Raw genomic sequence first — 17,794 nt, forward strand, 5'->3', positions numbered from 1 at the left:
TGGAAGCCAGGAATCTGAAACTCCATCCTTTCCAAGGCTGCATTAGCAGTTAGCAGGGGGCTGGATTTGAAGTGGAGTTGCTGGGACTCCAACTAGCACCCTGATTGGGACTCAAAACAGCATTTTGATATGAGGTGCCTGCCAGGCAGGCAGCTGCTTAACCCACTGTGCCACAACATTAGTCCCTAAAGTTTCATTACTTAAAATAAGTATTGTGTGAGGGATTATATTTGATTCCATTTGAGTGTGAATAGGATAAGGAGAAAGATCTGGAATTAAACTGGGAGATGCATAGAAAATTTTACTTTTGTCAGACACACACACACACGAATACATGTATCCACAAGGATCTAGTGGATGCCAAAAGTAGCTAGGAGTTCTGAAGAACTAATTAAGCTTTTACTTATACATGCTGACGCAGCATTTAGCTTTGATTTCCTTAATCTGGAGAATGACAAAGATCAGGTTTTCTGCTTTCAAGCTTACCGCAGTGACTTTTGCGTAGTAGATCCTCAACAGAGGTAGTGTGCGAGGTTCTGCTTTTAGAAATTGTGCTGTTAAAAATCACATCACTCCATTCTTTATGACTTGGCTCAGGAAGAAACTCTTCCAAGTTCTCAGTATTTAGGGAATTTTTATTGGCTCTGTAGCCACCCTTTTCTCCAAAGGGTGAGAAAATAACTATTTTAGACTTTTTGCTTGTAACTCCTCCTCCTGCTGCTGTATTGTAGCCCAGGAGCAGCCAGAGAAAATACGCAAAGCATTGGGCACGAGTAGTTGCCAATACAATTTGATTGACTAAAGCATGCCGAAAGCTGCATTCGGCCCCAGGGCAGTAGCTGTTGGATTCCTGCCCTGGCTGCTCCGAACAGTGCCATTTGTACTGAGCGACAGCCACTTCGCTTTGTTCTCAGGATCATTTTCTCCTGAAGGTCTGAAGGCTTTGCACATTTGTGAAGGTCTGAGCCTTTGGAGGGTGTGAATGGGATTCCTCGGACCACTACAACTCTCAGTGTGAGCATGTTCTCTCCAGCAGGTGGCCTGCGTTATTCCACAGTCTCAGCGAGAGGGTTGGGCGTTGGCAAAGGACAGTTGGCGTTGTTTGCTATCATTTTATGCAGAACACCTGTGTTTGGTTGTTTGCTTAATTTGATCTCTAGGGAAGGTGGGAGAGCAGGAACTGCTGGCTCTCTGCCCAGTGGCCACCATTTAGAATCAAGGAATCCCCTGGTCTCCCTTCTCAACTTGCAAGGCTTGGGAACAGTATCTTCAGGACAAAGCTAGAAAGCTGGGAACTGCACATCACCAAGCTAGACTATGCCATGACTCTCCTGTGTCTCAGGCACCATGGGTTTGTGTGATGCTGTCAGGCTTTTTATCAATTACACACATCTGCTCTGAAAGTAAATCCTCCCTCCTCTACACCTCATGCCTGAAATGTATCCTGTTCTGACTTGGTTATAACTCCTGTTAAGAATTCCAATTAAGTGCTTAGGAATGGAGCCAATGCATTATTTCTTCATTATAACTTGTTGCTGGGCTATGTCAATAACCTATTTCCTTAGCAGCCAAATTAGAACAAACTGTACCAATATGTTAATTATTACCTTTATTAGTCTACAGATGGAGGGGAGAAATATAAACCCAACACAGCTATTTTTCCTTTGCAAATGCTCTTGAATGTGTGTAAATTAACTTTTAGGAACTTTGAAATTAAAATATATGAGCACTTCATTTACATACCAAACCTTGTAGTTCCTGGACCCAATGTTAGTGTGAGATCTGAGTAGGCCATCTCATTTCCAAAAGGAAAGAAAAACTTGTGAAAAGAAATTCTGTTCTGGTCTATGATGTCACAAGGTTCATTAGATGCACCCGCCAATCAGGAAATGACTCAGAGCCTGTAATTTAAACTTTATTTCATATCTATTGTTAAATTACACAAAAAAATCAGTGAATGGTTTGTAAAGCTACATCATTGGACAGAAGTTTACAGTTGAAATCATGGGATTTACATGATGATGACAAAGATGTGTATTTAGATCATCCCCTATATACAATACTCAGCACAGACACAGAAAATGTACTGTACCTCTGCAAACCATGCACACCACAGCAGTAGCACAAAATGGTTTTTCTGCAACAAGCTCTTCCACTGGCTTGGGCTTCACCCTGCTTTCCAGCACTATCTGTCAGTTTGACGAACAACCACCTTCAGTTAAAACTCAAACAGAATTGAAATACCAAAGTACTCGACAGCATAGTTTAAAACCACAGTGTACACAAAATAGCTTCACTCTAAAACACTTTGACATCAAGGCATATTTTTAAAAAAAAAAAAAAAAGAATTTCCTTGCAGGTTTTTAGGTTGCAAAATCCTCAGGACTGTGATACTGTTGGCCAAACAAAAGGTGGAAGTCATAATCCAAGCTCAAAGTCAAGAAAACACATTTTAAATTCAAATATTTCTTGTCTAGCTTGTGGCCCTATTATTACAGATGAAACTAGATCATGCACATGAGAAGATGGGACAAGATGTGACATTACAGTCACACTTCCAAGCCTGTTCTTACTGAAAATAGAAATGCCACCCCCAATCACCTTGTTTGATTGATAGCCAAGTCCTCACAAAAATGTAGCAAAACACATACAATAGAAACTGCCAGAATCAGACATGTGCTTGATGGCACAGTGGGTTACATACTTCGTTCTACATTGGTCAATTTGTAATCCATAAAAGTGGTCTCTTTGCACAGACTTGAATAAGTAAATCACTCTTCTAACTCACGTTCCTGATACTTCGTGTCAGGATACATTTTACTTTTGTTCTTTCTTAAAGAAAAATTTGGTAAAAGAATTACCTGAAGTATCAAGGAGGAGTTGTTGAAGACCTCTGGCTACCCTAATATCCATTCTACTATTTATCATCCTTTGATTTGTAATTCTCTATAAAACATGTCAACGTAAAAAACTAAATGGCTGGAAATAGCAAGTCCAACCAGAAACATTACAATAAAGATGTACAAAAAGTAAAGAACAGTTCACATTCGGGTTCAATTATATCTGATTTTAAGAATAAATTCAGCAATGTTTTTAGACACATTATCCAGTTGAAGAGTTTCTTGATAAGGACCCTACTACACAAACATTGATAAGACAAGTTTCTAGAAAGAAAGTCCTGACTTTAAATGCAGGATTATTATATACCACAATAAATTCAGCAACACACCATTTAGATGATGAAGAAAGATTCTATACATGAGTATGTTTGGAATGAGCCCAACTGGGAGAAGCCTTAAAATGAATGAGAAGCAGCGCCAAGAACATTCCAGAACCATCAAGATGACAGTGCCCTAGAAGCATCTGGAAAGTAGCTCTTTACAATTGGTATTCTATTTGGAAACAAAAGTGTTTTGTTTGATGAGATACACCCTGTTTAAAACCTTTATACTGTAGAAGGTAGAAAAAGTCTAAAATTTTAAACATCTCTTAAATTACAAGGTAGGAATCCTTTTCTTGAAAAGCCAGAATTTTTATATAAAACTACCCATAATAGGGAAAAGAATTTTTCATTTTCTACATATTTTGGTGAAATTTATCATCAGTTGCTATCCTACTTAAATAGCTTCCTTGTGAAAATCAGAACAAAATGAGTGATTTCGTGTTTCTCTGCAGTCACTTGTTTTATACTTATGCTTATCCTTGGGGGAAAGAACTTTGCTTCTAAGATTGGGTTTTAACAAGTGTATCATGAATCATTTAAAATCCATTTCTTAGCCATAAGTTACATGGTCATGTTTGATGTTTTCATTTTGTCTCTGTAACTAATTTAAGAACTTCTTTAAATATCTAAACAGTAATTTCTGGTGAATTTGGTTTGACTTTTGGGTCTCATAAATAGTCCAATTAAAACAAATTAATTGCATACTGAGATCTGTTCCACTCATGCACAGTATAACACTGAATTCAAAGGCAACTGTAAAGGCAACAGCTAAACTATTGTTTCGTTTCTGTGTTTCCTTCTTCCCAAGTTAAGTAAGCAGGGTGTGTGTGGACTCTTTCACCTCTCGGCATATGCCTTCCTCTTTGAGTGGCGCTTTGGGGTAAGTGTGCCCAAGCCTCTCTGACTCCATTAACGCCATTTCTCTACACTTCCTATGTAGTCATTGGTGCCATTGCTGGAGCTGCCACTGTCGTTCTGGCCCTGCCCTGCTGTCTGCCTCGGGCTGTCCCGGGCCTCCTTCTGACTCGAGCTCTGAGTCACATTCTGCATCAGAGTGTGCATCAGACTCTGGCTGCCATTCACATTCGCATACTGACTCACGTTCTGACTTGGAGTCTGGCTCTGACCCTGATTGTGGCTCTGAAAATGGGTCTGAAGGAACCTTCCCTTCAGGAATTTGCGCTGCTCCTGACGCTTCCGTCTGGCCTCCTGATGCTCTTTCTGCCTCATGAACTGATACCTTTGCAGAAAGAGATCTTTGGCATAGCTGTACAATTCCATATCCAGAAAATTCAGTCCCTCGATACGCTTTTGGATTTCCTCATTGATCTCTACGCTAGACGCCCTAGTGGTATTATACTGGGTAAACGGCGAGATGAAGTTCATGTTGAAGGTCTTCTCAAACAGATACTGAGTCTTCCGCTGAAACTCCGTGAGGCCAAAAAACGCCATGTGCTTCAGATTTGCTTTGGCACTTTCCAGAAGGACCTTGTTTCTTTGCTTTTCGGGCATGACAGAGAGGTTGTAGCAGCCGACAAGAGTCAAATCGGAGAGCATGCGCACTTGGCGGTTGTTGGCGAGATTATAAGGGCAGTCCATGAATTCCTTGAGAGGACAGCCAGACCAGTCGTCACCAGTGTAGCAGCTGGGCAGCTCTTCCGACGTCGGGGGCCTCCCGTCGCACACGTGCAGGGACGCTTTCCAGGTCGCACCTCTCTGGACATGCCTCCACTCACTCAGGTACCGGGACACCGGGTCTCGGAGGATGGTGATGTAGTGGAAGTTCCTACAGACAACACAGAAAGAGCAAAGATCAGAGATGTGCGGGACAGAGGCTGAGTATGGAGGGACATGGCACGGTGTGATGTTCACTAGCCAGTATGAAAGGGGAGAGACGGAGGAGGGACGAGGGCCAACACTCAGGTTCCAATGGCATGTGTCCTGGACACTCTGCTGCAGTCCCCCTGTGTGAATTCCATCAGCCAAGCCCAATAGCTACTTCATTCACTCAATTTGCAGCTGAAGCAGGTACAAGAAGGTTACACTCAAGACGTCAGCCTCTTTGTTCAGCACTCTGCCTTCCACTCTATTCCTCCCTCTCCAACATTTGCCTAATCTCTCCACTGACATATTGACTAAGTAGGTGAAGCCCCATCCTCTGACCATGAAATGGACACTCAATGGGAGCAATGATTTATGAACATGAAATGGAGTTGATAAGTGATCTCAAACTCTTATCTTTTTTATTCAATATGCATGAAGCATTTTTCCAATATCCAGAAGAATCTGAAAGTCTTATTAAAAAAGAACACCCTCAATTCAGAGAGTGTTTGATATGAGACTTGACTTTGGCTGTTGTCATAGCATCAAGGCCCGATAGGTTACGGACGTGGAATGTAAAGATAGGCAGAACAACCTAGGCCTCCAGAAACAAACATTGTGGCCAATCACTGCCTGAAACAGAAAGGGTAGCTGCCAGCAGCACCTGCGCAAGCTCCTACCTTGGTTTCATCCCTTGCTCACATAATAATAGTCCCAGGGTAAGAAATTTAACTCTATCAGTTCCCAAATGGCCCTTTGCATTAACCATTGACAGGTCACGTGACTGCCAGCAGGTACAGAGGCTCTGCAGTATGGCTCTGTTCTTTGGCACTGCAAATAGATCATGTGGCTGGCTTACACAGCAGGCCAGCAAACATTTAAGCCACATACGACACACTCACGTCCATGCCCAGCAGGTGCACACACTCATTTCCCCAGAGCCCTCAAAACATCAATGTCCCAATGACATGCAGGTGCAGAGCCATGGAAAGAAACAACCTATGATGGTGCTGTGTCCAAGAAGTGAGCTTCTAATCAGGCAAGGTGGGTGAAGGACAGGCACATGGAAAGATATTCGGTGGAAACAAAACCACAAATATGGACTATTTCTTTCATTTCTTAGAGGACACTCAAGGAATGGCTTAAAACTGTTTGAGAAGTGTTCTTGTCTCCCTCTGCAGGAATGGTGGTTGTGAACAGAAATGCGCTCAGTCCCTGGCTGACTGGTGTCCTCTGAGGACCATTTCTCCTGGCTCTTCAGTTTCCAGCAACCCAGGCCTCCCAAGAGCTTTCCTCTGTGTCTATTCTGTGCATGGCATTTCCTCTACCTGGCAGGACCTTCCTTCTTAGCTGGAAAATTTTTACTCAGCCTTCAAGTCCAAGTTCCATTTTACCACACACTCCTAGCTGACAGTCACCACTTCTTCCTCTGGACTACCATGGTACTTGCACTCTGTGTTGGTTCAAACACTACAAAATATTTACTTATTTATAATTCAGTGAGAGAGAGAGAGAGAGAGAGAGAGAGAGAGAGAGACATCTTCCATCTGTTCGTTCACACCTCAGACGGCTGCAATAACCAGGGTTACGTCAGGTGGAAGGCAGAATCCAGGAGTTTTCTCGGGGTCTCCCATGTAAGTGCTGGGGCCTAAAAACTTGAGCCATCCTCTGCCGCTTCGCTCAGGCCACCAACAGAGAGCAGCCAGGACACAAACTGGCTCCCATATGGAAAATCAGTGTTTCAGGCAAAGGCCCTATCTGGCATGCCACAATACAGTCCTTGTTAAAAACATCTTGATATTAAATTACAATTGCTTGTTTCTATTTCCATGTAATCTGTCTTTTCCAGGATAGGAACTTGGCCTTATTTTTATGTAACCTTCTTCGCATCCATTCCAACATGTTTGTTGGATTTTATACTTGGCACAGAGCTGAATCTCAGTAACTCTTTCAAAGCAGCCTATGTAAAGAACTGTTTCAGGGTGAGGGTGGAGAGCTGGGGACAGGGAAAGGCTCTGGAGCACCTCCCAAGCACCTTGCAAAAATTCATGGGAAAATTTTAAACATTCATCTTTTTAAAAATCCACTTTATATGTTTTCTAGAATAAACAAGCAGTGGGCACAAGAAAAACATCTAGGGGTGAGTGTGGAGATGGGGGCCTACAGAGCCTTAATTTTTCTCAATACTTTTCCCAGGACTGTCTGACCTTGGCTGGTGCCACTAAAAAAAATCAACTCTATAAAGATACACTGCTAAACTTTGGTTCCCCAGTAACCCTTACTGACCAAGGTTACTACTATGCCCATGGGCTGTCTCCTCCTACTCCTAGTTGTATTCATTCATTCATTCATTCATTCATTCAGTACACATTATGGAGACTTTATGCTATGCCTGAGGCAACAGTTCAGAGGCAATTAATCAGATGATTTGTAGGGGGAAAAGTGCATGAAGTGCAGTGACACATTTGAGTTAACCTTTCAACAAGGTTTTCCGGGCATGCATTGTAATGGGGGCCGCTGGGCATTTTTAAACTCTATAATGAAGTCACCTTCATGCTTAGCTGACAATTCTCCAGCCCCAGTCTTTTGTACTGGTGTAAGCCTCCAGTGCCATCTGCTGGTAGAGTTTAGAGTGCACCGCAGTACCCAGCAGAGGCTCTCCTTAAAAGTTCCTTCTGGTCTTTCAGCGCAAGGAGACTCTAAGCATCATCAGGTTAGTGTGAGAACTGAGGTTTGGTAAGTACGAACCTGCAGAGAGGCCAGACAACACAGAGAAACGGACACAGGCATCCAGAAGCTTTTCTGTTACAGATGCGTGTGTCCAGTACACCTATATCGTGAAGGTTGCCTAGTGGCTAGCTGGAGTGAGGACGGTCCAGTACTGGCAGCCTCAGTCTTGCTAGCTCTACACTGTCTTGATGAGCTCTATAAGAAAGGAATTAGACATATACACACATGTGCGCATGCATGCATGAACTGCCTTGGTGCTAAAAAGCTACCTGGACTCAGATGACAGTAACTAGAGAGTCAGTGTCAACATTTCCGTTCTTCCAAGGAAAACGGTCTCAGGGCCCAGACTAGTCCAACTTGAAAAGCACCTGATGTTTGAAAATACAAACTGGGGGGTGAAAAATTAAGATCTGTTGAAGGGTAAATGCCCAGTGTCCACTGGGCCGCAGAACTGTGAAGGGAGGTATGGCGATTTTGTTGCGTAAAGGATCCAGGATGCGTAACCAACACCGTGGCATAGTGAGTTGAGCTGCTGCCTGCGTGCCAATATCCAACATGGATGCCAGTTCGAGTCCTGGCTATTCCAGTTCTGACAGAACTTCTTGCTAATAGCTTAGGAAAGCAACGGAGGATAGCCCTGGTCCTTTGGCCCTTTTATCACTTCCTTGGAAGACCCAGAAAAAGCTCCTGGATTCTGACTTCAGCCTGGCCCCAGTTCTGGTTACTGTAGCCATTTGGGGAGTGAATTATCAGATAGAAGATCTCTGTCTCTCCTTCTCTCTCTGTAACTCTTTCAAATAAACAGATAAATCAAGCTTGTAAAAAAATTAATCATGATGCTCATTATTCTGATGGAAGACCTTTTAGGAAAGTAGTCTTTGCTCCCAAAACAACTGAGGGTATAAAAGCTGAAACAGGTGTAGCATGGAAGGATCAGCATGAATAAAGCAACACAGGTAAAAATCAGCATATTGTACGGCAGGAAAATGTGTTCATCTCATGGGTGTCAAAGACATGATTTTGAATGTTCTCACCACAAGGTAGCGATACACCTTTGAGCAGATGGATTTGACTGTTACATAATGTATACTTTTGGTGAGTCATTGCACTGTACTGCATAAAGATGTATAATGTTATATGGAAGTTAAAATAAAAATTAATTTAAAAGCATAAATTGTATATCGGGCCCAGCACAATAGGTCAATTGGCTGATCCCCCCTTTCAAGTACAGGGATCCCTTATGGACACCAGTTTGCATGCTGGCTGCTCCACTTCCCACCTAGCACTCAGAGAGCCCCTGGGGCTTAAGACAATGATATGTGGCTGTCAGCTAAAAGGGTTACTTGGTTGCTAGCATATCCACGGGGATGTGATTTCAGGATCACGTGGGTACACTCAGATATTTGAAGACAGTATTTACATACCCAGAAGTTTGTCTTTAAGTTAAATATGGTGTTCAATTATGGTATATGCTGCTTCAGCGCCCCCTTCATGGTCCTATTGCTGCCTCTGAACTTGTCCCACTTCATCAGTTATGGCATTTCTTCCAGCCATGGTCTGACAAGTGACCGGAGGGGACAATCTATCACCTCCCTCATTCTTCATGTGGTCTCAGATCACATGACTCTTCATGGCAGTCATGCCTAACCACCGACCCGCGGTAAGCAAAACTGTTTCCATTTTCCACATACATGCCATTGTGACACCCACTCCGCATTGTCTTGGACTGATGTAACTGATGTGCAACTCTCTTTAGTTTCTTCTTGTTACAGTAAGCCTAAGCCCACCAGAATGCATGCGCCTTCTGATGAGACACCCCTATGTCCTCACCATACTTTGGTGTTCCTATTGCAAGGCCTCTATCCAGGCATTGGTCAAAAGAGAACAAGATGCAGATGAGTGTAGGTCTGTGGTAGTTTCTGGGGATCTCCCTTCGAGCTGAGATAAATCTAACAGGTGCTGCAGAATATGCAGATTTCATTTGAAACAAGAAAAATAAGTTTAGGGCCCGGAGGCATGGCCTAGCGGCTAAAGTCCTCCTAGGGATCCCATAGGGGCAACGATTCTAATCCCGGCAGCTCCACTGCCCATCCAGCTCCCTGCTTGTGGTCTGGGAGGGCAGTCGAGGACGGCCCAAAGCCTTGGGACCCTGTACCCGTGTAGGAGACCTGGACAAAGTTCCTGGCTCCAGGCTCCTGGCTTCGGATTGGCATAGCACCGGCCGTTGCGCTCACTTGGGGAGTGAATCATCAGACAGAAGATCTTTCTCTTTGTCTCTCCTCCTTTCTGTATATCTGACTTTCCAATAAAAAATTTTAAGAAATAAATCTTTTTAAAAAAGAGAGAGAGAAATAAGCTCAATCCCCAAGCAAATCACAATTGCTCTATTCAGCTAGTAGGAATTAGATAGGACTTACTTTGTGATCAAATGCGTCACTTAACTGAGACGACCAGTTGTCATTTTTTTTTTTATTGGAGTCATGACTCCCCATTAGTTACCTGAGTTAATTTAATGAATGATTATTGAATGCCTTGGTGGGCGCATGGCGTCTTTATAGGGACAATATAGAGAAAAGTCCATCACCTGCTACTGGAAGAGGCTCTCTGGGTGGCCTGGCACTGACCCAGCTCCCCCTCTTCTTGCCTGTAGTTTTCAAGAATAACTGTAGCTAGTGTGTGCTGAGAATGCAACATCCTGCAATAGGGAGTAGCTGCCTGAAGCAGCCCGGCCTTGCTCTTCTCCCTCCCAGGGAGGGTAACATCTTGAGGTTTTGAGATAAGAGAACCATCTGGCACCACCAGGGCTTCACTCCTCCCTTCCTGCAAGGCAGATGGCCTTCACAAATTTGCTAGGAAGCTGCATGGTGATACAAAGTAGGCTTTCAAAAGTTTGTGGGGGAAAATACAATTAAAAGATTAGACTCTCTTGGTACAAAGCAGTTTTTTTCAAGATTTATCTATTTGAAAAGCAGAGGGACAGAGAGAGGAAGAGACACAGATTTATTCATTGATTCATTCCAGAAATGCCCACCCCACAGTCAATTCTGACCCAGGCTGCAGCCACAGTAACTCCATCTGGAGCTCCCACATTGGCAGCAAGGGCCCAAGGACTTCTACTATCTTCCACAGCTTTCTCAGCTGCATTAGCAGGAAGTGGAAGCCAGGGCCTTGAGCAGACTCTCTGATATGAAGAGCAGACCCTCTGATATGAAGAGCAGACCCCCTGATATGAAGTGCTGACCAAGATACTGGCTTCAGTGCAAAAACAATATTCAAAATGGATGCATAGATTTTTTTCATGCTACACATTCCCATGAACTTTTTGAAGCCCCCTTTGTGTAAGTCCAGGATAGATTACTTTTTAGCATCCCTTAGCTGTAATGAAGTGGTTCAAGTCAAGCATCTGTCTGGCCTAGGCAGCTTCCTGGAAACTTGTGAGACTGACTCTCAGTGGATCCAAGATTGTCGTCACTGCTTGCTACCTATCTGTGCGTAATCAACTTGCTCCATGATATATGAGTCTTACTTTGTCTCATTGTACACAGGAAAATTGGGAATTATTGCACAGGGAATCTGCTTCACTTCTGCAAGTCTAGGTCAATGTTTCCCTGTGAATGGAAGAGCAATTGTGGAAACAACAGCAACCGATGTAGGCATTAGCCAGCCAAGAAACAAGGAGGTCATCCTAACCCCTCTCTCCCAACATCTAAACATTTCCCCCAAATCTTGCTGATTCTCATTCTTAATAGCCTTCAAATCTACTCTTGCCAGAATTTCCCAGGGATAGATCTTCATTACTTTTGTCAATAGTGCCAAGACTGAGAAACCCTGCTCCATACCTTTATGCTTCAGCTCTATAAAAGTTTCCATACTTTTCCAAGGAACCATACAGACTCCTTACTTTTTGCAAATAGAATACCCCCTCTTTTGAGTGAGTTCTACTTGGCCTTTGTAGCTTAAGTAGTGAATGCCTTCAACACTCAGCTCAAAGCCCACATGCTCCATGAAACCTTCCTTAACTTCTGTTCTATCTATCCTGGTATTCTCCCATGGTAGCATTTGTAAGTATGTGTTCTGTCTAATAATTTGCCAACCTCCCATTCACGGGACTATGAATTCCAGAGGGGTGGAGGGCAAGTATCTTTTAACAACCTTGACGTGTTTTAAGATTTATATATTTATCTGCAACTTGAAGTAACACACACACACACACACACACACACACACACATCAGAGAGAGAGAGAAGATTCCATCTGCTGATATATTCTCCAAATGTCCTCACCACTCGGCAGACAGGTGTGTTCCAGGTTCCAGGCCAAAGCCAGGAGCCAGGAGCTCCATCATGGTCACCCACATGGGGGGCAAGAACTCAGCTACTTGAACTGTCTTACTCTGCTTCCCAAGCACATTATCAAGGAGTTGGATCAAAACAGGAATATCCAGCACTTGAATCATTACTCCAATATGTCATGTGGCATCCCAAAGGGCAGCTTAATTAAGCTGCTGCACCACACTACCAGCTCCTTGGCACAACATTTGACATAACATGATTAATAAAAGATTGCTGAATGGATGTGTGTAGCAGAAGCAGCATAGCTTAGGATGAGCTAATAGAAAAACACATGTCTAAGACTTTGATAAGAAAAAACCACTAGATGTCACTATTAAAACACATATAAAATATTTTATGCTAGTGATAGAGACTTGTCCTTTTCATTCATTTACCTTCAAAATTTGGATTTACATGCCATACTTGTGCGTGGTTATGTGGGTACAGTGTAGTATTTCAAGACATATACATTATATAAAACAGTCATCCAAGGCAATGCAATTAGCCTTTTCATTTCCCTTATCCTTTGTTTATTTATACAATACTTTTAAGTCTAGCTGTATTTAATTGCAGCCTCTTTCGGTGTAGTGCCTAGTATAAAGGAAGGCCCAGAAATTTGTGGATATCAAAAATAAGTAAAGGGACAAAACTAAGAACTACTTGTTGCATTCTTTCTATTAAAACTGTGGATGTTTATTTGAGAGGTAGACATAAACACACACACACAGAGAGAGAGAGAGAGAGAGAGAGAGAGAGAGAGAGAGAGAGAGAGGGAGAGGAACAGAGAGGACAAACACGCGATCACATGCATTGGTTGGTTTCCCAAGTGCTCTCAATGGCTGGGGTTGCAGCTGGGCCAGGCCAGAGCCAAAGCTGGAACGTAATACAGGTGCTCCATGTGGATGACAGGCACCCAATTACTTGAGCCATTGCAGCTGCCCCCCAGACTGTGTTAGTAGGAAGACAGCGTCAGAAGCTTGACTCCTGTGCAGGACAACAGCTAGGTTAAACACAAACACTTCATTTAAAAAATATATATAGATATGTGTGTATATATATATATATATATTTTTAACATAAAACAGGTTATTTTATATAAATAAATATTTCATATATACAATTTTAAGAATGTGCTCTTACTATTTTCTTTAATCCTATCCTCTCTTCTCCCTGTATCTTTTAATGTTTGCAAAAACCTACTTTCAATTGGCTCTATAATCAGAACTTAATCTTCCACTAAAGAATTCAATGAGTAAGTAAAAAACAGACAAACAAAACTCACTGCCCTCCAGGGGTGGAACCAAGGTCTGTAAATAATAAACAAATCTCAATATGTCAAATATACTCATATACACTGCATGTTTGGCACTCTATATAATAGTTACCACAAATCAGGCATAATATATTTGCCTTTTTACTGGCTTATTTCATTAAGTATAAGGGTCTACAGTTGCATTCATTTTGTTGCAAAAGATAGGTTTTCATTCTTTTAATAGCCGAGCAGTATTCCACCATATATATATATATATATATATATATATATATATATATATCATATTGTGTTTTTCCAGTTGATAGACATCAGGGTAGCTATTATGCAATGAGCTGTAATGAACAAAGGGGCACAGATCTCTTTCAGATGCCGATTTCATTTCCTTTGTGTAAATTTCCAAGAATGGGATAAACCTTTTATGTTTAATAGACTTAACAGACTATTCGGAAGTAATTGCCTGAGTTGTAAGTCACAGAATCCTAGACCTGTCAAGGCAAAAAGAAGTCCTTAAGATAGTAGATCATCTAAGCCAAACATTTCATTTTAGAAATGGGAAAATTAAGGTCCTAAGAGAGAGGGAAGCTTGCCTACAAATCTCAAGGTGTCAACAGCCCATGAGAGTCAATTTAACTGTAAGGAATACTTCTAGGCCCAAGGTATATACTTTTTAGTAGCCCTTGTCTCTGTGTCTAGGCTGGCACATTCACCAGGCACACTCAATCACTACCCCTACTTTGAAGTAGAAAATTCTCTGGCTAGCTAGAGACAACACTTCCTGAGAAAAGCTGCATAGCCTCAAGCAGGTGACATTGTGTGCCTGACACACATCACCTCCCCCAAACGCTGTAAATAATATATCGCTATTCTCATGATGAAGATGGAACCCAGGACTTCTGGCTCTCTGGACAAATTGAACAGCTACTTCTCAACAAGGGCAGCCCCAGGACCACTAGCGTCAGCATCACCTAGACGTGTTCAAGACGCAGATTCCTGACTCCACGTTTTGAATTGGGAGCTCGGGGAGGGGGGAGTTCGCTGGGGTCTGGCACTCCACATCGTAACAACGCTTCCTAGAGGCACCTACACATATATGCAAACAACAGCTGCAGAGCCACTCTCCTTAGTTATGTGACTTCAGAGATCATATTTAGGGAATACACAGAATGTGAATGAGCCAAGTGAGTCCCCAAGATCAAATCCAAGTTCTTCCCTGCATTCCTTGGAGAAACTCTGGGAATACTGATTTCTGTTCAGGAAAAATTCAGGGAACTTAGGTCTGAGCAAAGCTGTGAGGATCATGCTGTAACAGAGTCTCCTTTGAGATCACAGGTTCATGAAAAGCCACAATAAGGTTTTTGCTGCACTGTTCCAGGGGGAAATAAATATCAAAGCCAATTTTTTTTTTATGGAAGAAGGCCAGCAAACCTATAGACGTTAAGGTCACAGGAGTGATCAATAAAAAGTTAATTTAAGAAAGGAAACAAATTCGTAGACCAAATCAATGGGAGTGAACATTTTATTATATCTGTAGCTTAGTTTTGTATTTAAACAAACTTCAACTTTGGCGCATCTTGTTCTTGGAGTAATGATGAGTGGTGGGAAAGCAACAACTGTGGCTTGTTGTCCTAAGTAAACTCTGCAGGCAGTCGGGGTTGTATGTGACTTTGAACCACTAACGCTGAAGGCTTACTCTCCTTCCATGGCTAATGATGGCAAAATCAACTGCATGGACCCTGCACTACACATACGAGGATGGCTTTCAAATGAACACATATGAGCACAGACTAAACAAAAGTACACTAAATACAATCAAATGCAAATATGCCTCCGATGAGAGTGCATCCCTCAAGCCCTGGGGTTGTCATTTTTACTAATTTTTTTGTGTGACTCATACATATATTGGCAATCCCTGAAGAAAAACTTCATAAATGCTGTGATCAGCAGTGGCAGAAGCCTCATAAAAGGAATGTGAGACTTCACAAACGGACTATTTTGAAGTGGGTGGATGTTTGTTTAAATGCGCTACTCTTGGTACTTTCATCGCCATGTTCTTGTGGCCTCTAATGTTAAGAGTGAGCAGAGTGGGTTACACAGAGCAGTGACATTCACTATTTCTTTTGATTGTCTTCCCAACACTGCAAAAACCTAAATGATCTTGATGCTGAACCTCTCCTTTTGCTTCTTCATAATGCCGTGGAATCAAACCTTAGCCAGGCTCCCTGGACAACCCAAGTCAAGGTAAGTGGGGAGCAGGACCCATCCTCAAGAGCCTTGGGACAATCAAGACTTTCACTGCTTCTTTTCACAACAGACTAGACTCCTTAGCAGTACATAACCATTCCAGGGAGAGCACTTACTGGATACAAAAATCAACTTGAAAAAAAGTGGCATAGCTGCATTTTGATCCACAGTGAACCATAATGCTTTTCTGTGCCATTCTTATATTTCTGTTACAAAGCAGAAAAGACGATATTTTTTTTAAGATTTATTTATTTTTTTATTACAAAGTCAGATACATAGAGAGGAGGAAAGACAGAGAGGAAGAGCTTCCATCCGATGATTCACTCCCCAAGTGAGCGCAATGGCCAGTGCTATGCCGATCCGGAGCCAGGAGCCAGGAACGTCCTCCAGGTCTCCCACGCGGGTGCAGGGTCCCAAGACTTTGGGCCCAAAGCCTTGGAACCTTAGAACCCTGCACTCACGTGAGAGATCCGGAAGAAGCTCCTGACATCTGGCTTTAGATTGGCTAAGTTGAGGCCACTTGGGGAGTGACCCAGCAGGTGGAAGATCTTTCTATCTCTCCTTCTTTCTGTAAATCTCCAAGTAAGTAAATCTTTAAAAAACAAAGTGATTACTGTGCTGGTTGTTAAGGAAGGCATCACAGAAGAGGAGGGGGGTATCTGAGTGGGTCCTCAAGGATAGAAAGGGTCTGACCGGGTGCAAGATTGCAGGTGCTGGGGTGTGGTGGTGACGCGGGATGGTGCTAGGCAGTATAATGTGAGCAAGCAGCACAACAAAGAGGACACCACTAGCAGTTATGACTAAACAGGTTCCCTCAATGTGACAAGTGCTGTGCTGTAAGCTTTCTCATCTACTAAATGGTTGTTAATTTCTTCATTTCAGGCACCGTGACTGTAACGAGCATGGTACATCACTGAGCTCTGGAAACATGGTCAGTCCGGCTGAGGAGTACACTCAGTGTTTCCAAGGATAGTAAGAGCTGCAAGGCTTTGAGAAAGATCAAATAGCAGGGCCCGGCGGTGTGGCCTAGCAGCTAAAGTCCTTGCCTTGAAAGCCCCGGGATCCCATATGGGCACTGGTTCTAATCCCAGCAGCTCCACTTCCCATCCAGCTCCCTGCTTGTGGCCTGGGAAAGCGGTCGAGGACGGCCCAAAGCTTTGGGACCCTGCACCCGTGTGGGAGACCCGGAAGAGGTTCCTGGTCCCGGCATCGGATTGGCGTGTACCGACCCGTTGCGGCTCACTTGGGGAGTGAAACATCGGACGGAAGATCTTCCTCTCTGTCTCTCCTCCTCTCTGTATATCCGGCTTTCCAATAACAATAAAAAAAATCTTTAAAGAAAAAAAAAGATCAAATAGCATATTGATTATTATTTCTTCTGATCACATGCTGATATGACAGTGTTTGGGATATGTTGTTTAAATAGAGTCTATAACTCAAATTAATTTTATCTGTAAGTTTTCATTTTTTTTTTAATTTGGCACTGCAAGATTTAAAATTCTGAATTTGTTTTGCACTGTATTTCTGTTGGACACTGCTATGCTGGAGCCAGACTTCCTGAGTTCAAACTCCAGTTCTGGCCCTTATCAGCTGTGTGCTTCTACTTTTCTCACTTAGAATGGGGGAAATTCTCATATCCTTCTTTTAAAGAAAAAAACTTCATTTTTTTGAAAGGCAGAGTTTTACACACACACACACACACACACACACACACACACACACACAAAGAGAGAGAGAGAGAAATCTTTCATCCACTGGTTCACTCCCCAAGTGGCTGTGTGGCCAGGGCAGCGCCAGGCCGATGCCAGGAGCCAGGAGCTTCATTTGGCTGTTCCAGGTGGATATGCGGGTGGCAGGAACCCCAGTACTTGCCCCATCCTTCACTGCTTTCCCTGGGGATTAGCAGGAAGCTGAATCAGAAGCAGAACAATAGGCATTAGAGCCAGCACCCATGTGCCCATGTGGATGCTGGTATTGCAGGTGATGCCTAACCAGGCTGCACTGCAAAGCGGGCCCATCTTCTGGAGGATCTCTATGAAGATGAAATGCGGTGTGTTCCTCATAACAATGACTGAGTCACTGATGGACCGCATGTTATGTTGGTGGCCTATAGAGTTATTGCTGAGTGACACTGTTACCCTCTAAGTTTGTATAAACACACCCTGTGATATTTAA

General features: G+C 42.9%; 1 protein-coding gene across 2 annotated transcripts in view; it reads right to left on the bottom strand.

The window, feature by feature from the left end:
• Positions 1–1,924: 1,924 nt before the first annotated feature.
• HS6ST2 (heparan sulfate 6-O-sulfotransferase 2) overlaps positions 1,925–17,794 on the bottom strand; it is a 296,226-nt gene continuing 280,356 nt past the window's right edge. For both annotated transcript variants that reach the window (XM_004587715.2, XM_058659054.1), the window contains one exon: positions 1,925–5,009. In XM_004587715.2, coding sequence (XP_004587772.2) covers positions 4,133–5,009 — 877 coding nt within the window. In that variant the 3' untranslated portion in view covers positions 1,925–4,132. The remainder of the gene's footprint in view (positions 5,010–17,794) is intronic.

The sequence above is a fragment of the Ochotona princeps genome, chromosome X (genome assembly GCF_030435755.1).
Source record: "Ochotona princeps isolate mOchPri1 chromosome X, mOchPri1.hap1, whole genome shotgun sequence".
In the NCBI taxonomy this organism is placed as follows: Eukaryota; Metazoa; Chordata; class Mammalia; order Lagomorpha; family Ochotonidae; genus Ochotona; species Ochotona princeps.